The sequence below is a fragment of the Diabrotica virgifera genome, chromosome 9 (genome assembly GCF_917563875.1).
Source record: "Diabrotica virgifera virgifera chromosome 9, PGI_DIABVI_V3a".
Lineage (NCBI taxonomy): Eukaryota > Metazoa > Arthropoda > Insecta > Coleoptera > Chrysomelidae > Diabrotica > Diabrotica virgifera.
This window is the reverse complement of record NC_065451.1, coordinates 183,603,406-183,628,231: the sequence shown is the minus strand read 5'-3', so window position 1 is coordinate 183,628,231 and position 24,826 is coordinate 183,603,406. Positions and strand designations below refer to the sequence as shown.

General features: G+C 32.9%; 1 protein-coding gene across 4 annotated transcripts in view; it reads left to right on the top strand.

The window, feature by feature from the left end:
* LOC126891825 (lipase 3-like) overlaps positions 1-24,826 on the top strand; it is a 199,613-nt gene that overhangs the window by 146,222 nt on the left and 28,565 nt on the right. For all 4 annotated transcript variants that reach the window (XM_050661109.1, XM_050661105.1, XM_050661107.1 and 1 more), the window contains exons 2-3: positions 6,208-6,524; positions 14,454-14,694. In XM_050661109.1, coding sequence (XP_050517066.1) covers positions 6,208-6,524; positions 14,454-14,694 — 558 coding nt within the window. The remainder of the gene's footprint in view (positions 1-6,207; positions 6,525-14,453; positions 14,695-24,826) is intronic.

The following is a 24,826-nucleotide window of genomic DNA, read 5'->3' as shown; positions in this document are numbered from 1 at the left end:
ACCTTTAAAATGTTCTAGTGTATAATGTTGTACAACTTCTTTTAAAGAGGTTATCTTTTTCAAGACTTTTATATTTTTAACGAGTTTTTATATTTTTTACGATTAATATTTAAATTTCCCATTATAACTTTTTTTTCTACATTTAGGTATATATTATATAATAAAAAAGAAAGCTCATTCTGTTTCCTTTAAAATGGTGTATTACAAAAAATTCTAGGGTTATTTTTGAATAAGATATGCTTTTTCAAAATGTAATAAGTACTTGCAACGATTTTTGATTTTAGGATTATTTTTTAAATTCCTCATTATAACTTTTTTATGTGATTGGGTGTTATGATTGAATCTTATTTTTTATAGGTAATACTTTGGATCCACTTGACTCGGCCGGGCAAACTTCAAAATATGGATTAATTCCAATATTTACTGTCAAACCTCCTGCACCACAAGCTTTGCTTGAAAAAATAGCATGTAAATGTACCAAAGGATGTACAAAATACTGCGGTTGCAGGAAGATAAGAATTAGTTGTTCAATATTCTGCAAAGGGTGCATGTGCATGGGTACTAATTGTGGGAACTCTAAGATAACTGAGGTGTCAGAGGAAGATATTGAAGCTAATGCTAACGAAGAGATGGACTTTGATTTTGAAATTTTTTTAAATATCAACGTTTAAATAATTTTACAGTCTCGTAACATTGTTTCGAGAAGGTAGTGTTTTGGTGCGATCAAGCGATTAGGCTAATTATTTTATAATTGATATCATTTTTAGTAGTTTCTTTGTTTATTTTGTAGAAATTCACAAATAAGGTAAGGTAACTTATTATTATTTAATATGAGCAACGATTCGGGCGGTCCAGAAGGACCGCCCGCTTTGGAATCTAAACAAACAACGGATATGGAAACAACAGTTGAAGGGACGTATGATTTGAGTAATAAATTTTCTGCTAGAGATGTAGGGCCTTATTGTGTTTTTTTGGAGAGTACAAATAAAAACATAGGCAAGCTTTTTCCGGTTAGAATAGGTTTTTATCTTCAGCAGGTAGATGAATTTAAAAGGGACATTCTTGATATAAAACCGGTCGGTTTAAAACGTGTCAAAGTTATTTTTAAAACCCTTAATATTGCAAATTCGCTAATTAATCATAAAATTATTACTTCTAATGAACTAATTGCATATATTCCTAAATTTTTCAACCATAAAAAATGCATAATTAGAGAGGTTGATAGCTTTTTTACGGAAGATTTTATTTTAAAGGCGATAGAATCTAATAGTCCAGTCACAGAGGTTAAACGTTTAACACGGAAAGTAGTTGATAATAATACAAATAAAATCGAATATGTAAAGAGACAGCTTGTTGTTTTAACTTTTGCAGGTAATAAAATCCCGGATTGTGTCAAAATTAACATGGTAAATTTTCCTGTCGAGCCGTATATACACCCAGTAGTTCAGTGTCTTCAGTGCTTGCGCTTTGGCCACGTTCAGTCGCAGTGCAGGGGCAAACCGCGTTGTAAACAATGTTCTAAAGATCATTCAAAAGATTTTAGTTGTGATACAGATGAGGTATTCTGTGTTCACTGTCAAAACAGTGGGCATCCTTCTATTTCTAGAGAGTGTCCTGTGTATAAAAAGCAGTTTGAGATTAAAAAAATAATGGCCTTCGAAAATAGATCTTTCAAAGGAGCTGAATTTATTTATCTTAATCCATCGTACGCTAAAATAGCTACCAACAATAGATTCGCCATATTTAATAACTTAGAAAATTTACCTGAACTTCCCATTTCTACAAACAATGAATCCAGTTATTTATTATCTAATCCTAAAACTAATCGAACCAGTTCATATGCACAAGATTCCACACAGAGTAAGAAACGACGAAAATACAGTTCTCCTCCAGTTTCTCCAACTTTGACTCCTACCATTTTGCCGGTGCCAAAGAAAAGAACAGATCGTCCTCACACTTCAATTCTACCAAACCCTTACCGTGACGAATTTATGACATTCAAAGAGAAAATAATTAGCCAAATATCTACTTTCGTCATAGACACAATAAAAAAATCCAAAATCGGTAAATGATAATAATATTATTAGTTTTATTAATTCAATATTTGATAAAGTGAGCAATAGTGAAGATGTAATATTAGAAAATAGCAATTATAATATAACCCAAAATGACAGAACAAATCAATAAAAACATAGTTCGAATCCTACAATGGAATTGTAGATCTCTTTTGTCGAATCAAGCGCGTTTATTACATTTTTTTAAATACGACGTACTGTGATATCTTAGTCTTATCAGAAATATGGCTAAAACCGGGTTACGATTTCCGTCTAAAAGGCTATAACTCTATACAAAAATTGAGGAATGATGGTTATGGAGGTGTTGGCATTTACATCACTAAACAATTTAACTTTACAAAAATACCTATTAATTACAACTTTAATTCTCGTATAGAAGTATGCGCCGTTCATATTCCTAAATTAGAAGTAAATATTTTATCAATTTATAAACCGCCAGACATAAAAGTAAGCAAAGAGGATTGGTCTAATAGTCTAATCTGTTTGAACAATTTGCTGTCTCTACCATTTTCTGTGGTGATTTCAATGCTCACCACAGCTCATGGGATCCAATTCTAGATGATAAGAATGGGAAAATTTTAGTAGAAGCCATGGACAATTTTGATTTAGTAACTCTAAATGATGGTACGCCTACCCGAATGTCTCCTAACGGTCGTAAATCTGCAGTAGACTTAACAATCATATATCCTCATCTAGCTGATAAAATATCATGGGAAGTAACATTGGATACTCTGGGTTCAGATCATTTCCCAATTACTATTGAAATTCAGACAAATTATTCGTCAACTCTAATTAATCCCACGACTAAGTGGAATGATTTACGGGCAAATTGGCAACTCTTTCAGAATAATATAGAAGCAAATTTTGCTAAAGCCTCACTAAATAATTTTAAAAACAATACGGAAAAAATAGCATTCCTTTTTAATTCAATTGCATCGGCAGCTTCCGGTTCCATGCCAGAAAAAAAAACCATTTACACCACGTACCAATCTGCCTTATTGGTGGGATGAGGAATGTAAAAATATGATATCGAAGCGCAAAGAATATTTACAAAAATACAAAAAACTGTCCAATTTTGAAAATTACATAGCTTATCAAAATATAGCTGCTAAAACTAAACAACTCTTTACACAAAAACGCAAGAATAGTTTCATTTCATACGTAAATGTACACCAATTAAAAAAATATGGGATGTGGTTAGATCTATAAGCAATAAATCCTTTTCCAAAAAAACGCTTCCTCTGTCTGAAGACTTAATAAGTAAAATATTAGATAATTTAGCTCCGGCATCTGTTTCTAATTTTCTTTCGGAAAATAAAGATAAAAAACCTTTATATTATGAGAAGTCTGATTACATGTCAAAATCTTTTAATATTTCTGAGCTTGATTTAGCACTTAAAACTTCTCGCAGTACGGCTCCCGGATTAGATGGTTTCACTTACAAAATTTTATGTAGTCTTCCACAGGTAGCAAAGCTATACTTACTAAATATATTTAATGATTGGTGGATGAAGTAAGACTATTCAGATCAAATTAAAGATATTATCATATGTCTCATTCCTAAACCACAAAAAGACTTAAGTTTACCCTCATCTTACCGTCCAATTTCTTTAATGTCATGCTTTACAAAAACGTTTGAACGATTGATCAAATTTAGGTTAGAACATTTTGTTGAAAGTAACGCTTTATTACCGAGTGCGCAATATGGATTTCGGAGGGGTCATGGAACTATAGACGCTGTAACAAAAGTGACGGATATTCAAATTTGTTTTTCAAAAAATGAATACTTGCTCTGCTTATTTATTGATTTAAAAGGAGCATATGATGTGGTAGATTTGAATATTTTGTTGAAGAAAATGATTCAAATGGGTATTAATGCCAAAGTATCAACCAATATCTTGTATATGTTCAAGGACAGAAAAATATATGTTCGAGACCACAATAACATATTACATGGACCACGCGTTATATACAATGGTCTGCCTCAAGGATCTATTCTAAGTCCTTTACTTTTTAATATATATATACAGCTGATTTGCATGATCTGTTGGATGACAATATTAAAATAATACAGTACGCGGACGATATTTGTCTATATGTCACCCATAAGACGTATGATCTCTGTTTGCAAAAAATGAACCATGCTGTGAGTTGTTTAAAGAGGTGGCTTTCCTATTCTGGTTTTAGTATATCGTCTGATAAATCGGCCCAACTGTGCTTTACTAGGCACAGATTACGGACACAAGATTTTATTACTATCGATGATTATACTATACCTTTAGTTACTAGTTATAAGTATTTAGGCATTGTCCTGGATAGTAAATTGCTATGGACCAATCATATTAGCTATATTAAGCAAAGATGTGAGAAAGGTCTAAAATTACTCAAAGTTATATGCAGAAAAAGTTGGGGAGCTCACCCTAATACGTCTCTCATGTTCTATAGAGCTTACATAAGATCGATTGTGGATTATGGGTGTACACTATACGGATCAGCTTCTACCAATAACTTAAACATTTTGGATCGCATCCAAGCTAAAGCACTTAAGTTATGCTTGGGCGCGATGTTGTCATCACCAAATCATGCAATTCTTGCTGAAGCACAAGAACCTCCTTTATATCTTCGTAGACAGTATTTAGCTGCAAAACATATGGTTAAATATAGGTCATGTAATATGTATTTGTCTAATAAACTTAACTTGGTTAATATTGAAAATCTCACCAATCGTTACTGGTCAAAAAAACGTTCCCCTCCTTTGGCTGATGCTTGTATTGATACCTACCCCTATGAAAAGTGGATTCATAACCACAGTAAATACCCACTTTACGAATGCAAATATGACACCTTAATTGTTAAACCGAGGGTCATATTCCCTGAGTATTCAAATCTATCATCCTTAAATAATGTGATCTTGAAATCCATTTTGGGAGCACAGGATAATGAAGTTGCAGTATACACAGACGGATCAAAGACTAGGGACAGCTCGGGTTTTGCCTTTTATGTACCATCCACTGGTCATACACAGCTGCATCGTGTGGCGGACTTTACTTCTATTTTTACAGCCGAGGCATTAGCAATTAAAAGAGCGCCTTTAATCTGGTCGACGCCGGGCCCCTTACATCGCCGGACCCCGGTAAAATGTACCGGCTGTACCGCCCTCTCGGCGGCCCTGAGTATATTCATGTACAAGAAAAAAAAGTTATAATGAGAAATTTCCAAAATAATCATAATAAATGTAAAAAATAATATTTTTTTTATATTAGGTATTATATAATATATATAATACCTAATATAATATTATATTATATATACCATATATAATATAATAATATATAATATATAATATATTATATATTATTTTATTTTTATATTATATTATAAAAAATCGTTAAAAGTATAAAAACTTGGAAAACCATAATCTCTTTAAAAAAAGTCGTCCAACGTTATACAGTAGACCATTTTAAAGATAATTGATTTCTATTCCTATTACGTGTATCATTGCATATACCTAAAGTTACGTAGAAAAAAGTTACAGAACAATATTTGCGAAATAACAAGGAAAATTGCTATGAGTGGCGAACTTTGAAAAATCATATTTCGAAAACTATAAATCCTAATTAGCTCTACTAAACAACATTTTAAAGAAGAAATATGTAGGTTTTTTTTCTGTAAAGCAATGTCTATACCTATATCCTCGTGGACAAAAGTTATGGGACAAAAAACAAAATTTCTTTCTTTTGGGTTTCTTTGTGTTTTTTCTTTTGAATATATTTTTGTAAAAAAAAGTATCATTGACTTTAAAAAGTGATATTTAGATAGGAAATTTAACCAGTAACAATTTTTATGTAGATATGTTTGTACCAAAAGTGCATAGAACTCACCCTAATGTAACCTGTGTCCAGTGACTAATTCACCCATTTCTCAAAAACGCACCCCTTTAAATGGTAGTAGTACTCTGCGGTTTTTTCATATATAGATGTCCATTGACCATATGAAATAATAAAACCCCGTTAAAGGTGTAGTTCCTTTTAGCTATCTTATTTTGAATATAATCAATAGCCTATTAGTTTTTTTGAACGCGGTACAGGACAGGATACATATTGGTTTAATCACATTAACATTTAAAATCTAGGAACAAAAAGTGGCACACGATGGATATCCCTTGGAGCAGTATCAAGTCAGAACGAAGGACAACTACTATCTAACCATCTTTAGAATACCATATGGTAAAAGGTCAACTAACAGTACACAGCGAAGCCCAGTTCTGTTGATACCAGGAATGGGTGCAAGCGTAGATATGTTCGTACTCCTGGGTCCAGGAAAAGCATTAGCCTACTTCCTAGCAGATAGTGGATACGACGTCTGGCTATTAAACGGTAGGGGATGTTGGAAATCTCAAAGACATAAGTTCTACAATCTGAACAAACACCGACAATATTGGAAATACTCGTAAGTAAAATTTAATTTCATTTCACTTCATCTTCATGTTTTGGTATTTTTCATATATAGGTACATATAAAAAGATAAATCAAAAGCCTATACTTCTTCTTCTTCAGCCTGTTTGCATCCACTCCTGGACAAAGGCCTCCTCATGAGCATTCCACTCTTCTCTGTTTTGTGCTATTTGGTGCCAGTTTCTCCCCACTTTGGCTTTGATGTCGTCTAGCCATCGTTTTTGTGGCCTTTCTCTACTACGGACTACGACTGTGTTCGCGTAGTCTCCAATGTACAATGTTGTTCGTCCACCTGTCGTTGTTTTGCCGTGCCACGTGTTTTGCAAAACGTTGGCCAGTATTGTACTTCGCTTCTGAATGTACTTGTTATGGAACAGTCTATTCTGTTTTTCATTTACCTCGATTGAATAAACTCAAGACATTTGCCGTGTTGTCCTTTAAATCTTCATATTGTTTTAATCTGACGCCAGCATTCTTCTAGTCATTGAAACCTTGCGCCTGAAATAGACGGCAAGGAATACAAAATACACTCTTTTTAGATGTAGAATAAAGTAGCTAATTCCTGAACTTCATTTCACCGTTCAACATTTTTCTGGAAAAATGATTCCTTGTTAGGGATCTGTTTATTTGTACATTTTGTACATCTGTTTTCAAGAAATTAATGCCCAATTCTATTCCATTGATGGATGTACTTAAATGTTATTCGATTTTAATATTTATATACAAATATTTTTTTGTACAGTATTTTTGCCGCCCTCTCATAATTTGCCGCCCTAGGCAACTGCCTATATTGCCTAATGGATAAAGCAGCCCTGCTAATGTATAAATTTAATGAAATAATTTACCTTATTCTGGCGATCATACACTCACAACTACACTTAAAACTACTTACAATACTTTTAATTTTTATTTTACACATTAAAAGTCGCATATAGCGAGCTATTTTTAAACAAAGATGCTACATGTCGCTTTTTGAGAAGTCGGGACATGAATGCTAATAAAAGCGCTGCAGAACCACACAATTGGTGCATGTAGAAACGCAAACAAGAAATTCCGGTTCAAACAAAAAAATTAATTTGGCTGTTTCGCTTGTAGGAAAAAAGGGGCGAGCGTCAGTTGCACCATAATTGTAAAAGTTGCGTTCGCAACAGACCTATATCATGTATTTGCGCAGCTTTGCGTGAGCATGTATGTGGGTCTTCCACGAAACTGTAATTTATATTTTTTTTTCATCTACCTATTCGAATAGGTTTCGTCTACCTATTCGGATAGGAGAATAGTTTCGGAAAGTATCGTTGAACAAGTTGGCTACTTCATTATAAGATGTTTTTCTATCGCCGGCGCCGTAGCCCCTCATCATTAAAGCAGTAATTCGCCCTTTTTCATTAAAATCCATATTTATTGTAGAGATCTTAAAAACACATAAAACAACTGTCAACTTGATTTATTAATACAATTTATTTTACTTCTTCTTCTTCTTCTCCTTTTATATAGGCAGTACTGCCTGTTTTTCTTCAACGGTGCCTTTCATTCTGCCCCTAAGTTGTCATTCCATCTTTTCCTTGGACGTCCTATACTTCTCCTGCCTAACGGTGACTTGTCCCTGGCTATTCTTACTATCCTTGATTCAGACATCCTGCTTATGTGCTCATTCCGCTCTTCTTTTCTGTTCTTTACCCAGGTATGTATATTGTTTACCCCACATATGCGTCTGATTTCCTCACTTCTTACCCTATCCTGTAGTCCTTTTCCAGCAATCTTTCTTAAGATCTTCATTTCGTTGGTTTCTAGATATCTTCGTGTTTTGCTTGTATCTGGTCTTGTTTCGGCCGTGTAAGTCATAACTGGCCTAATAGCTGACTTATATATTCTGGCCTTTGTTTCCAATGTTAGGTGTTTGTTTTTCCAAATTGTGTCGTTTAGGCATCCGGCCGTTCTACTGGTTTTAATTATTTGGTCTTTTACCTCTTCTTCGATATTGTTGTCGGCTGATAGATTATTTCCCAGATATTTGAAAGTCATTACTTGTTGTATAATTTGATTGCCTAACTCCAATTTGCATCTTATTGGTTCTTTGGCAATTACTAAGCTTTTTGTTTTTTGGGCTGATATTTTCATATTCATTTCTATTGCGTTAATGTTGAACTCGTGCAATAATCTTTGTAGGTCGTCTTCGCACTCTGCTACTAACACGGTGTCATCAGCGTAACAGAGTATTTTTATCTCTCTATTGCCCATTTTGTATCCTCTTTTTTTCTTCACTTGTTTTATTATTGCATCCAATATTATGTTAAACAGTAGAGGGCTTAGTGAATCTCCTTGCCTGATTCCGGTGTTTGTTTCTATGGGTTCTGTTATTATTTCATTGACTTTCATTTCTATTTTATTTCTTACATATACAGAGTCTGTAAAGTGAAATAAATTCAATATCTCAAATACTAATTGTTTTTTTGGAAAATGCTCAGACCCGTCGATTAGTATTTCAAATTGTCCTTTTTGACATTCAATAAAAATGTATACAGGGTGTCCCAATTTAGAGATATGACGTCATCGTCGATTTTCTTAAATGGCAACACTGTCATTTTGATAGCTAATTTGATAGGGTTTGTAAAGTTATACATAACTGCAAAATATCAAATTTTTATTCTCTACGATTTACAAGATAATAGAAAATAACAAAGTTATATCTGTAATTTGGAATATATTCAATAATTAAAATACTAACTGTTTTTTTGAAAAATGCTCAGACCCGTCGATTAGTATATCAAATTGTCATTTTTGACATATAATAATAATGTATACAGGGTGTCCCAATTTAGAGATATGACGTCATCGTTGATTTTCTTAAATAGCAACACTATCATTTTGATAGCTATTTTGATAGCGTCTGTAAAGTTATACACATCTGAAAAATTTCAAAATTTTATTCCCTACCATTTACAAGATAATAAAAAATAACAAAGTTATGAAGAACAAGAAGTAATCAAATAATAATTGAATTTATTTATTTCAATTAAGCGAATGCTCATAACGTTGCCCATTGACAATTTGACAATAATTGAGGGCAACATTATGAGTTTTTGCTTAATTTATTGAAATAATTAAATTCAATTATTAGTTGATTACTTCTTTTTCATAACTTTGTTATTTTTTATTATCATCTAAATGGTAGAGAATACAAATTTGAAATTTTGCAGTTGTGTATAACTTTACACACCCTATCAAAATAGCTATCAAAATGACAGTGTTGCCATTTAAGAAAATCAACTATGACGTCATATCTCTAAATTGGGACACCCTGTATACATTATTATTATATGTCAAAAAGGACAATTTGATATACTAATCGACGGGTCTGAGCATTTTTCAAAAAAACAGTTAGTATTTTAATTATTGAATATATTCCAAATTACAGATATAACTTTGTTATTTTCTATTATCTTGTAAATGGTAGAGAATAAAAATTTGATATTTTGCAGTTATGTATAACTTTACAAACCCTATCAAATTAGCTATCAAAATGACAGTGTTGCCATTTAAGAAAATCGACGATGACGTCATATCTCTAAATTGGGACACCCTGTATACATTATTATTGAATGTCAAAAAGGACAATTTGAAATACTAATCAACGGGTCTGAGCATTTTCCAAAAAAAACAATTAGTATTTGAGATATTGAATTTATTCCACTTTACAGACTCTCTCTGTATGTTTTCTATCAGTTTTATGATATCCAGTGGTAAATTTTTCTCATATAGAAGGTGTATCACATCTTTTAATTGGATTCTATCAAACGCTTTCTCTAGGTCTATGAAACAGAAAAAGGCTGGTTTGTTATATTCTAAAGATTTCTCCGCTATTTGCCTTATCACAAAAACTGCATCGTTACATGATCTTCCACTTCTAAATCCTTGTTATTCATCCGATATATTTATGGCACGCCATTATTTTCTCCATAAGTATTTTTGTTGTGAGTTTCAGTATAGTGCTCAGTAAATTTATCCCTCTATAGTTACTGGGGTCTGCCCTATCACCTTTTTTAAATAACGCTGTCATTTGAGTGGTTCTCCATTCTTCTGGAATTATTCCTGTATTTATTATTTTACTTATAAGGATATTCAGTTCTTTGTGAAGTCTATCTCCTCCGTATTTTAAAAGTTCATTAGCTATTCCATCTTTCCCAGGAGCTTTTCGATTTTTCATATTTTTTAAGGCGTTCTTTATATCTTCCTCTTTAATTTCTGTTTTCTCATCCGATTCTAATCCTGGTGTTTGCAGTTTTTTGTGATTAGCTGTTTGATAAAGATTTTTTAGGTAAGTTGTCCATGTCCTTGTCCAAGTTTCATCTCTGCTCTTTCACCTCTTATCATTTTCCACATTTCCTTTTGCATCCTTTGCATTCCTTTTCCAAAACTATTAAATAAACGTGAAGGTATTGTGAAAGCGCATTCTCACGGTTCGATTTTAGTTAATCAACTTTAGTGGATCAACTAAAATCGGTCAAGTTTTTGTTCACACATTTCAAACAAAATTGAAGCAATTAGCTTTAATCAAATGGCGCCAAGTGTAGTTTTTTTTTCTGTGGAATTTATGGCTTTGGTGAGAACCAATTAGCCAGACTATGTTAGATTGTATAATTAGTTTGTGTAAATTGTTTCAGAGTATCAAACTTGAGCATGATGTATTCATTTGTTTTGTTAGTAATATGTAGCATTAGTAAAGTGTAAGGTGTTTAATTTTTTTTTCTTCCTTCCGCGCTAGAGCATCAGCCCGGTTCAACGCCGCGGAGGTTTTAGCCCTCTTTGTGTGTATGTTTTTATTTTTTTTGTTTTCTTTTTTTTTGTTTTCTTTTTTTTTTGTTTTTTTTTGTTTTTTTTGTTTTTTTTTGTTTTTTTTGTTTTTTTTTAATTGGTTTATTTTTTTATTATTTTTTTTTGTATTCACCTTTTTTTTACTTTAATGCTTTACATTTAGTTTGTTTTGCAGAATTGCTTACAAAATTGGTTAGTAATTTTACAATTTTAGTTTACAGTTTATGATGTGTTGATGAAGTACATAAAGTATATCATTATTTCCTGAAAAAATAATACAATTTAGGTCTATTGGAAGGTTTATATTGTAGTGAATTAAGTTTTTATATAGTTTGTTAATGTTTACATTATTTATTAATTAGTAGTGTAGTTCATAGCATGGAGGCTAGATTATGGCACCCTTCCTATCCAATCAACAACAAGAACGTTTAAAATTTCACACCTATCATGTCGAAGCTACAGACCACTTATGTGGAGGCCAGATTTGTAGTATCCTTCCATTTAACCAGGAGCTGAGATGGCGCTGAAATACGTGTCATGTTTTTTAAAGAGTAAGATCGCATTCTACCAAATCACACAACACTTTTTTCTATGGTGTAGTTAGTATACGTAAAAGTATAAATATTATTAGTAATTTACTGATTCAGCAACTCACGAAAATTATGTTAAGACAGAATAAAGAATATAAAAACATCGTTTCTTGATAGTGAATTGGATTAATAGCAGAAATGAATGTGGTGTTTCAGAAACTTTGCTAAAAGAACTTGCGTTGGAAGATAGAGAAGGATATAAAAATCTGAACATAACACTCTCTGATCAATTTAAACTCATTTTGTGGATTTTAGGGATAATTTTTTACGCAGACTGACGAGATAATAGTGATTCAAGTCGACCAACAAATGTTCATACGCTTCAAAAGTGATTCAACTTGTCTGAAAAATGTCAAGTTGAACGATAAAGTTTGACTCGATCAATCTTTTGTTGAATCGACAAAAGTTGACCGATTAAAATTGAAAGATACAGGGTGTTAGTAAATAAGTATGAAAAATTTTAAGGGCTAATTCTACATGAAAAATTAATCCCGGTTTGCTCAATAAACCTATGTCCGCAAATGCTTAGTTTCCGAGATACGGGGTGTTGAAATTTTTATTTCAAACTACCAATTTATTTATTGCTCTAAGACCAGTTGAGCTATGAAAATGAAATTTGGTGAGTTTTAGGAGGTAGTTATTACGCATTTTTTGACATATAACTAAGAATTTTGTATTCATCATTGGCGCGCCTACGGGTAATGGTCTGAATTTTTTTAAAGGAAAAAATAGTACGCCACTGAGATATTTCAAATTAAAAATTATTTTTAAATTCCACGTCTAATTTATGATAAAAAACCTTTCTTTCCTTTTTTTGATATGATGCACCGTTTTTATGCAGAAAAATAAAACATCTTGGCGCGTATTTTTCATTTCTTAGTACATCATCAAGAACTATCCAGTATAATAATACTAAACTAGAACAATAACAGAAAATATTACTAATAAGATTTCAACTAGGTGCAAAGCTGCAAAAAATGTTTAAAATGATCTCCTTTACACGTAACGGAAGAATTTTAATATTCATCATTGGCGCGCGTACGGGTAATGGTCTGAATTTTTTTAAGAGAAAAATAGTACGCCACTGAGATATGTCAAATTAAAAATCATTTTTGAATTGCTGGTTCAATTTGCAACAAAAAATCTTTCTTGCCTTTTTTTCATATGCGGTGCCGTTTTTATGTAAAAAAATAAAACATCTTAACGTTTACAAAGTATTTGAACTAAGTTTCTATGCATATGGAAACTACCTCAAATACTTTGTAAGCGTTAAGATGTTTTATTTTTTTGTATAAAAACGGAGCCTCGTATAAAAAAAAGGTAAGAAAGATTTTTTGTCGTAAATTGGACGAGAAATTCAAAAATGATTTTTAGTTTGACACATCTTAGTGGCGTACTATTTTTTTCTTCAAAAAATTCAGACCATTACCCGTACGCGCGCCAATGATGAATATAAAATTCTTCCGTTACGTGTAAAGGAGATCATTTTAAACATTTATTGCAGCTTTGCACCTAGCTGAAATCTTATTAGTAATATTTTCTGTTATTGTTCTAGTTTAGTATTATTATATTGGATAGTTCTTGATGATGTACTAAGAAATGAAAAATACGCGCCAAAATGATGATTTATTTTTCTGCATAAAAACGGTGCATCATATGAAAAAAAGGCAAGAAAGGTTTTTTTTATCAAACATTAAACGTGGAATTTAAAAATAATTTTTAATTTGAAATATTTCAGTGGCGTACTATTTTTTTCTTTAAAATAATTCAGACGATTACCCGTATGCGCGCCAATGATGAATAAAAATTCTTAGTTGTATATCAAAAAATGCGCAATAACTACCTCCTAAAACTCACCAAATTTTATTTTCATAGCTCAACTGGTCTTAGAGCAATAAATAAATTAACAGTTTGAAATAAAAATTTCAACACCCCGTATCTCTCAAACGAAGCATTTGCGGACATATGTTTATAAAGTAAATTGGCGTTATTTTTTCATGTAGAATTACCCCTTCAAATTTTTCATACTTATTTACTAACACCCTGTATATTCTCACAGCTGTTATCATTCGATTTTAGTTGATCTACTAAAGTTGATCAACTAAAATCGAACCGTGAGAATACTCCTTCATGCTATCAATGAATGTTAAAATCACAGCATTCTATATTTACTAAATTACTTCAAAACTATTTGGTACTGATAAGTTTTATTTATTTAGGATCTTCGTAACTAGATAACTATTACATATGGTTGAACTCGTATTCAAATGAGACATCTTCACTGATATCCAGACATCGCTTATGGCACACAATTATGAAGAGGTCAATTCTAAGCTAATATGGAATTATGTGAGTGCCCCAAGTAAACTAGTAGATCGTAGCAAGGTAGCCTGGGTACTGGAGACTGGAGTACGAGCGCAATAAAAACAATGAAAATGCAGATGAAATGGTCAAACAAGGCCCATCAATGCTTTCGTTACACCGGAAGACCTACAGATTTACTTTACTTTCCTTATTTTTAGGTTCCATGAAATAGCTATTCACGATCTAGCTAAAAACATAGACTTTGTACTAGACAAAACAAAACAAAAACCTTTTCTTATTGGACATTCTCAAGGTAACACGTGTATGTTCGTTTTGCTGGCAATGAAACCTGAGTATAACGATAAAATTAAAATGGGAGTGGCATATGGCCCTAGTTACAAAATAGTTGTAGACAACGTTATCGTTACATTTATTATTTACAGCGTGGAAATGATAGAGGTATAGTAAATTCATATTTACAAATAAAATGCATATTTAGGTTTTCTTGCTTATGTTGCTTGTTTTGTTACACTCACATACTTACTCCGTGGCGTTACAATCCTTCCTGGGTTTTAACCGACCAAACAACATGCCTCCATTCTTCGTTGTCTTTACCAATCTCCATCCAGTTCTCCACGTCCGTCCCGTCCGTAGCTTTCAGGTCTCCTGCTATATTATCTCGCCACAGGAGTCGAGGGCGCCCACGGGGTCTTCTTCCAGTTAGGGCCGCGCCAAGGCCTTCAAGCGCCCCGGGGCAAGAAATTTTAGGCGCCCTTTTCCTCCTCCGTTTGTAAGTAGTTTTTTGCAACTTAATGAATCGGTATACCATATTCGCTGCGTGCTTGACTATGGTGGGGGTACCTTGAAACGATGCCAACGTGAGTAGTGGCTAAATATGACAATATTGGAGCTATCTTTGTAATGTCATTGTCATTGTTTGTATAAAAAGTTTTGACAAAGATGGTATATAACTTTTACCTATTTATCATATGCTTAACGTCAAATTGTGAGATCCAAAAATGTCAGATGAAGGCGCTAGGTGTCGAGTTAGTCATGCACAAAGCGAAAATCTACAAACTATTTGTTTCATCATCATTCTCTTTGCCTTGATCTGTATGAGGGCTCAGCTTCCCTAATTGCATTTCTCCATAAGTTTCTGTATTGAATCATATCGATATTAATCCCCTTTACCGACATGTCCTGTCTAAGCATCTCACCCCAGGTCTTCTTTGGTGTTTCTCTCTTACTCCTTCCAGGAACGTGCAGTTCAAGAAGTTTTCGTATTGGGTGACTTGTCTCGACGTTGAACATAACCAAACCATCTTAACCTATGCTCTCTCATTTTGGCACCTATTGGTGTCACCACTAGACTTCCCCTAATATACTCATTTCCAATCTTATCCTTCTTTGTCACTCCAGTCATCCATCTAAGCATTCTCATTTCCGCCACATGCATTCGTCGTTCTTTTTTCTTTTTAACTGTCCAACATTCAGTTCCGTACATCATAGATAGCCTTATAGCTGTTTTATAGAATTTTCTGTCACCCAACAAATCACTCGCTTCATTCCAATTCATCCATCCTCCATCCAACTCTAATTTCACTACATGCATCTCCATCTATTTCCCCATTACTCTGTAATACCGATCGTAGGTAGTTAAAACTATTACTTTTCAAAAAGTTTTAAACCCTTGTCCTCAAGAGCTTGTCTCCTCTGTTCCAGTTTTTGTTCTAATGTCCAGTTGCACCAACAAATAAACGATTGATTTTTTTATTTAGATTGACCGTTTATTTTTACCCGGGAGCAGTCGCGCCGTTAGAAAAAATCTCACATTTTATCCTTTTTCGTGATAACTTAATTAAAATTTTTGCAACATTGCTTTCCACTCGTAAGTGCCTCGAGAAAGATTATATTGCGTGGAAATTTTTTTTAATTTTTTGAAGTTATACTTCTTTACGCGCGCTATGAGGGTGAATTTTTATATGTTAAAACCTACGATCCCGGCGCATGCGCATTATAACTTTGTTCTGATTGGATGTTCAAATGACACGTCAAAAATTATCCAATATGGCAGCTGTGGTTTGGACGGTTGACGTTTTGGTTATGTATGGTTGTTGCGTTTTAAAATTTGTGGGAAGAGAAACAACAAAGGTTAGTTAATAGTTATACTGCCTTTTTAAATAGTTTTCATATTATATTTTTGAAGTTATACTTCAAAATGTTTTAATTTATGTATGTATCAGTCCAGAAAAGGTGTGGAAAGAATATATTAATGTTTTTAAATATATTTTTCTACAAACGTGTTAAAAATGCAATTTTTAGGACTCCATAGGAGCGTTAAAAATGCTACTTTGAGGCACTAGTGCTTTAAAAATTTTAAGGCACTGCAGTTAAAAGTGAATTGTCAAATTGTGAAACGTCAAAATATTTATAATTCATTTATTAACATTAATATTAATAATACAACTTGCGCAATTTGAACAAGGTGGTTTAAAAGGTTTTTTATTATAATTTTGTGTCTTTGGATTTGTCTTCCTTGGGCGTAAAATAATAAAACATCTATTTTTATATTTCACTTGTCACCGTGATGTATAATTATGTATATCTGAAAGGTAAGTTGCATGCGGCTTGATGGCCTTTTTGGTAGAGCATTGGACCAGAGATAAAAAAATCGCGAGATTGCGGGTTCAAATCCCGGACGATTCATATTTTTTTCTTTTTTTTTTAATATTTGGCATTGTTAAGTTTTGGTTCATTTTTGGTAATTATTGTTAATATTTTGTATTGTAACTGTTAAGTAGGTATATTTATTTCGTTGAAATTATATTATAATAGAAGTATAACTTCTTACGTGCGTACAAAGTACACACACATTCTTTTTTTTATTTTTTTTTATTTTTTGTGTGGATTTTATGGCTTTAGTGAGAACTAATTAGCTTTAAAATTGTTAGAAATAGATATTTTTAACATAACAAATAAATAAAAATATTATAAAATAGAAATTTGTTTTAAATTCGTATTTAAATTTGTATTGTGAGATTTTTTCTCTACGCGCGACTACTTACGTGACCGAAGTGGGCGCGACTGCTCCCGGGTTAAAATTTAATAATTGTAAAAAAAAACTGTCAATTAAAAACAGAAATTTTAATGATTCTCCCGAAAAATATTAAATTTTTTGCCATCAAATATAATAACAGAACACTTTTCTTTCGAAAAAGGTTAAAATTTAATATTTTTTGGGAGAATCGTTAAAATTTCTGTTTATAATTAGACAGTATTTTGACAATTATATTTTAAAATAAACGGGCAATTCAAATCAATCGTTTATTTGTTGGTGCAACTGGACACTAAGTTGCTTTTACTATTTCATACTAACACTACACCAACAGAATCAGTGGCGGCTCGTGATTTTTACAATAGGGGAGGCTATACCTAACTGTAAAATATCTAGACAAATGTGTACTAGCAAAAAAATGAGCCAAAAAATGTAATTTAAGGCCCCATTTTTTGACCATTTTTATTTACATTTCATAATATCATCCTAATTCATAATTTTCATGATATCATATCATTTTAAAAATAGTTAGTCTAATTGTAAAAGTTTAATACCAAAGTTTGTGTCGTTTATTTGTTAACAATTCCATCTATTTGTAAATAAATACCTATGCATATCAAAATAAATGCAGATTTGAAGTTTTGCCGTCCATACATAATGAAGCTTCAAATCTTTTAAGATACTCAACTGAATTTTTTTAATTCTAAACGCGGCCTACTGCGAATTCAAAAACACGATAAATTACCGATATTTTGCTTTGAGTTAGAGATATCGGAAAAAGTTTTTTGAGCAAGTTGTTCCAAATATTATTATAACCCCACATACCAAATTTCATAACAAAATTCTCACTTTTAGATTTTTCATTATTTTTAGTCATGACCCTAAAATTCGTTGTCCCGAGACGTACGCAACCACGCAACGGAGCCGAGAAGCTACTCTGCCTCCCTTGGTATATCTCCAGGCAGCGTGTGATGGCACCGTAGATGCCACTGTTAGGAGACCGGGTCTCCTTAAACGCCTGCTGCGCTGCACAGAGCATTAGCAACGGAGTCTGCTGGGCTTCTCGGCTCCGTTCATGAATCTCGGGATAACCCAGGGTCCTGCCTACAATAATAATATGTAATAAAACTGAGACGCGATCATGCGTTCTAGTGCTAATGCTCCGTACGTTTGGATAATTAGTGATAATATGGAATTTACACGTTGTATAATAGTGAGACTGCTTGTTGTTTTTGCGATTCATGATAAACAAAACAGTGTAGAGTGTGTAAAAAATTTAGGGGGAGGCTGTGCCTCCCTTGCCTCCTCTCACGAGCCGCCACTGAACAGAATACATTAAGAACCATGGAATGTTACCCTGTAACTTCGCTGTTATCTGATCCAAAACTAATAAGAATAAGTAATGACTAAGTACTGAGTCTTGGTACACGTGCAATCCTACTTTTACATGAAATCTATCAGTCTCTTCCACACCTGCATTAACACTAGTTGTTGCTCCCTCATAGATATCCCTCACAATATTTACATATTCTTCCGGAACTCCTTTGTTATTGAGTGCCCACCACAGAATCTTTCGAGGAATTCTATCATCATAATATGCTTTCTCAAGATTTACCATATAAGCGTTTGTTTCTTTATTCCTGTATTTTTCCATCAGCTGCCTTATAATGAAAATTGTATCTGTTGTTGATCTGCCTTGCATAAACCCAAACTGATTACCTATTAGGCTGGTATTAGGGTGGTAATAGTATGTAAAATCAATATAAATGCACTTATACATTTGTTTCATATCTTCCGGCCGCGCAACATAATACAAAATGAGTAAAATTAGTAGTTTTTGCAAAATTTCAAAGTTTGACTGTTTGGTACAATTTAATCATACGACTTTTAGAGATGGTATAGTTTAATTTAATTACAATAATATATTTAAAATCCAAGCATATAAGATAAATTTTGATATTCAAGTGGAATTTGGTCGCGCAGCTTCGTCAAAAACAGCAGACTACCGAGAGACGAGGCGAAAGTGACGAATGCCAGCGAAGCGCGCGCTGCCACAAATAAAGTTACATGTGGGAATACCTCTACAATGGAGTATTTGTCTTCTCCATTACAACGAACTGCCATTCCACCACCTTTTCCAACACTTAGATGAAAATACAACAGGCCCAATAGGATATTCCGGACCAATTGGAAAGGCCCTACCTGATTGTGAAAGACTACCACTTATTGAGTTTAATCGTATTGATTGTGAGATTCCAAAAGTTGACAAGGGTATTCTTAGCAAGCACCAATAATTGTACTTGCTTGAGATATCAGAAGTCATCAAGTCAGAACATTGTTCAGAAGACTTTGTAGTGGGTACGTGATCCTATCCCAACGTCACATTCAAGATGGCTTACTACTGCAAACCGAGTTTTGCGTTTCTACATCAGTGTGTCCAACCCTTCTGAAAATCTGAGAGAGATTGTCACATTCATTCTCAAATGTTATAATATGTCTATGTGGTTTGCACACAAAAATAAACCACAAATTCACAGATGGGCCTAGACATGATTACAAAATCATTGGATATTCAAGGTACTTACCAGAAGAGCTTCTTCAAATTGTTGATCCCGTTTTACAACGGAATGCTTACTTTGCCCATCCCGAAAATTTACTTTTGGCTATGGTAACTGATGACAGAATCCATATCCGAGAGCTGGGCTTTAGGCGTATCATGAAGGAAACGCTAGCAATATCTGAAAGTGACTCTATCAGAATCTTTAAACCACCAAACTTAAACTTTGAAGCTAAATAGTATTACGAAGTTATCAAATGGAACACCAGTACACTGACTTCCCTCTACTGCTAATAACATTGACTAATAAAGAGATAAAACAGTATGTGAGCAATGACTTCAAGCCTGTTATGAGTGTAGATACTTTGCCATGCCATACACAGGCAGTTGAAAGATGCGTTAAGCTAGTGACCGTAGCTTCAAGTAAAATGTGTGGACGCAGTTCCAGAGACGGCTATATTAGAACCACATTATTGCGCCGCTCAGCGATGCCAACGATTAAAATCAACAACAACTAGTATTCTTTCACAATCAGGTAGGGCCTTTCCAATCGGTCCGGATATCCTATAGTGCCTGTTGTATTTCCATCTAAGTGTTGGAAAAGGTGGCGGAATGGCAGTTCGTTGTAATGGAGAAGACAAATACTCCATTGTAGAGGTCTTTCCACATGTATCTCTATTTGTGGCTGTGCGAGCTTCGCTGGCATTCGTCACTTTCGCCTCGCCTCTCGGTAGTCTGCTGTTTTTGACGAAGCTGCGCGACCTAATTCCACTTGAATATTAAAATGTATCTTAGATGCTTGGATTTTAAATATATTATTGTAATTGAATTAAACTATAGCATCTCTAAAAGGCGTATGATTAAATCGTACTAAACAGTCAAACTTTGAAATTTTGCAAAAAGTACTAATTTTACTCATTTTATATTACATTACGCGACCTGAAGATATGAAACAAATGTATAATAAGTGCATTTATATTGATTTTACATACTTTTAGTAGTTAATTCATGGGATAAGAACGCAATTAAAACCATCTATTCTGTTTAAAAAAAATTTGAAAAATTAAGGTTTTTCACAATTTTTGCTAACTTCGATGGCATTGCGCGACCGGAAGACAAATTAATAAAAAAATAATAATTAGTGCTTTTTTCAAGTCTATACAAATGGCAACTTTTGCGCACTATAGCGATCTGAAATAAGAAAAAAAAATTTTTCGAACCACCCTATTACCTATCGCGTATTTCGGTTTCTACACGTATCAGTCTATCAATTATTACTCTCCCCCATATTTTCATGGTGTGACTAAGTAGTTATAGTCCTGCAGTTTGTACTTTGTTGCACATCTCCCTTGTTTTTGTAAACAAGTACTAATATACTGTTTCTCCATTCGTCTGGCATTTATCCAACTTCTCTAATTCTATTAAATAAACCTGTTAGCCACCTTATTCCTGTCTCTCATAATGCTCTCCACAATTCCCCAGAAATATCATCTTTTCCAACTGCTTTTCCTTTCTTTATTCTTGAAGTGCTTAAACCACTTCTTCGTTATTTACAAAAAAACAACGATTACACTATCAGAGAACAAACATATAGTTCAGATTAATGAGATAAATAAGGTTTCGTACAGTTATGGGATCAAAGTAATACTAGCTGCTATTTTTATTTACCTACGATTACCTATAACTATTGATAAATTTCTGGTTTGAAATCCTTCTTGTCCTTAGTCAATGTCATTACTTTTGATTATTGTTTCTGGTAATAAAAAAAATTTCTGGTAATTTCGGTATTGTCAAAAAAATGTTTTCGGCACCTACCGGCGCCTTTTCCATACGGCGCCGGTAGGGCGGCTCTGAAGAGATCAAGAGGTCGAAACGCACGTAAACAGATGGTGATGGTGGTGGTCTCTGAAATGAAATAAATAATAATATCGTATGGCATTTTTGCTGGGGAGATCCTTTCGGACAGGTTCCGGCGCCATTTACATCTTTAACCCTGTTTCAAGTAACTAGTGTCGATGTACACACTAGCCCAGGGGGACCGACGGCTTAACGTGCTCTCCGAGGCACGGTGAGACGGCTCGTATCATTTTTAGAAATGAAAAATTGTTTGTCGTTGGCAGGGCTCGAACCCACGTGCACTGGCGTATGAGGCCAGCAATTATGCCGTTGCGCTACGGCCGCTCTCTGAAATGAAATTAAATCTTAACTGTCTTTATTTACTTTCGTTCTTACTCACTATACTCTGGGCTAATTAGCAAAATACAAGGAAAAGTTATTTACCAGCAATTCTATTGCTGGACTCGAATCGTATGATATATTAATAATATAGGTATGCAAAGTCCTCAGATAGTATGCTACTTTTTTATAAACGAAATGGCGCCCAAAAATCGTGTTTTTTTTTCAATTTTTGCTCTACAACTCCAAAGATTTTAACTTTACATCAAAAACACCCAAATAAAAATTCCCCGTAATTAAATTCTGCATAGAGACGTGTTTTTCCCGATTTACTTTGACGAAAATTTTCCCCGGAAAATGTGGGGTTTTCCAACAAAATCTATAATTTTCAACTAAAATTTTAGATACGTAATTGTTTATCAATAATTAAATAACTTGGTAATATAAAAGCCCTTTTCGTATAGATTATAATCCCAGAAGCAGATTGAAATTGAATGAACAGTTTAGCAACAATTGAATTGTTAATTAAAAATTTACGGTCTTTATAATAACCACAATAATTAGGATACATAAGACTAACTATGATTTTTGCATAAAAATACACTGTACCTATCTAGTTTACTTTACAGTATTGAAATTGGACTATTTAAGCAGGCTCAGGACTATTTTAAAATTATAACCAATTTTTTGGCTTATAAACAAATATAATATCTCGGGAAATATTAAATTAAATGAAATCATGAAAACGGTATTAGAAAAAAAGCGATAGGACGCTTCTTTTAAAAGAAAAAACGTTTAATTGTGATGAGTGGTTCCTGAGATACAACCTGAAAATGTAATCTCAAAGTTCAAAATCGGTATACGTTAAAAAATACATTTTCTCGGCTTCTCATGGAGCAATTTTCTTCATTCTTTTTTAATTCCCAAGTAACTCAAGTAGAGCCATCTAACTAATATATTATTAAATGTAAAACTTTGCTTTTGTTTTGTTATAATAGATTAATTTATTTATAAGAAAATAAAACTACATATTTTTTCCAGTTGTAGACTTTTTTTAGATAAACTTACTACAAGTGTACCTTTTAACGTTAAAAACACAAATATTCCCATTTGAAAGCTGTATAATTATTTAAACAATCTTTATTTAAACAAATTAAAAATTTTTGTTATAATAAAAAAATTAATTTATTATAACAAAAAAAAAGAAACTTTGACATTATTAATAATACGATAGTTAGATGGCTCTACTCGAGTTACTTAGGAACAGAAAAAGAATGAAGAAAATTGCTCCATGGGAAGCCGAGAAAATGCATTTTTTTAACGTATACCGAGTTTGAACTTTGAGATTACATTTTCTCCAACCTAATTTTTGATTGGAATTTTGCTATTTTTGATTATTTCATTCATAGGAGATTCTGACCAATAGAAAGCTACAGAAATAAAAATTAAACTGATTATTTTTTAATGATTTTAACTTCCAATCGTATAGTAAGATATTTGATCACGTGTTTAATTCTGTCCAATCAGATTAAAATTATACTGAGAATAATTACACTAGTCAACAAATAAATAAAAAAAATTTGCGACAGATGTTAAAATGGCTGTACAGTGGAGTTTAAAGCGCCCTGAATGCGAATTCAAACACTAAAATTTTCCACCACGTATTGATTTTGAGTTATCTTCTTCTTAAGGTGCCGTGCATTTCTGCGCAGGGGTCCACGCGTACATTGTCTTGTCAGGTGAAATGTTATATTTTGAGTTATAGAATGCATCAAATATTGCTGTTTATTATAAAAATTCTTTTATACTATATACACATAAGTTTAGAACTAGAAACAAAAAATATAGTAAGTCTTTTGTACACAACCTTGTGCATATCCCAATTTTCCCATAACACTATGTGGATTAACACGAACACACATTTTATCCTGCATAGTAAAAAACTAGGATAGCTCCTGGTTACGGTTCCTAAATATTATAAGTTTTACTGGCTAGTAAATTCCATTTAAAAAAATCCATTATTGTAATCTAGAACCTAGAGTTAAGCATGTCTTTGGACAAGTAAAGGTCTCGAACTAAATCATGTGATTCGGCTTGTTGGATGCAATAAGGTGCTTTTCGTTGCTTTCGTGAAAATAAGAATCATTCTTTTCTGATACATCATCGGGTTTACTTTTATCGCCATATATTTCCAAATCTTCCTCCCAATTTGCCGTGGGTCCTGGAACTGTTAAATCTTCTCCATGGAAAACCGGCTTTATTGTGCTTGCTTGCTTTTCCTTGAAAACACAGACACTTTTGTCATGCAGAAATAACAGTCGTTAAAACGGTTTAGAACTATATAAGTTTAAATGGGTAGGTTTACTGATTAAGGATTACCTTTGGTTTATTCTTTATTTAAATTATAATGTGTTATTCGTAGCCGTTAGATATCCCAGTGTTGTCAAATTATGCACAATTTTTAGAAAAAATGTTAATTTAATAACATCACTCACGGATATATTACAAATGACTGTTTTAAAAAAAAATTTAGTAAAATATTCATAACTCAAAAATCGTAACTCATTTTTTTTTTGAAAAAATCATAACTCAAAAATCTTACGTGTTAGGAACTTTTTATCATCATAATCATATTCAGAGAGCAAAAATTAGAAGAATAGAAGATTATAAAGACCGTAAATTTTTAATTAACAATTCAATTGTTGCTAAACTGTTCATTCAATTTCCATCGGCTTCTGGAATTATAATCTATACGAAAAGAGCTTTTATATTACCAAGTTATTTAATTACTGATAAACAATTAC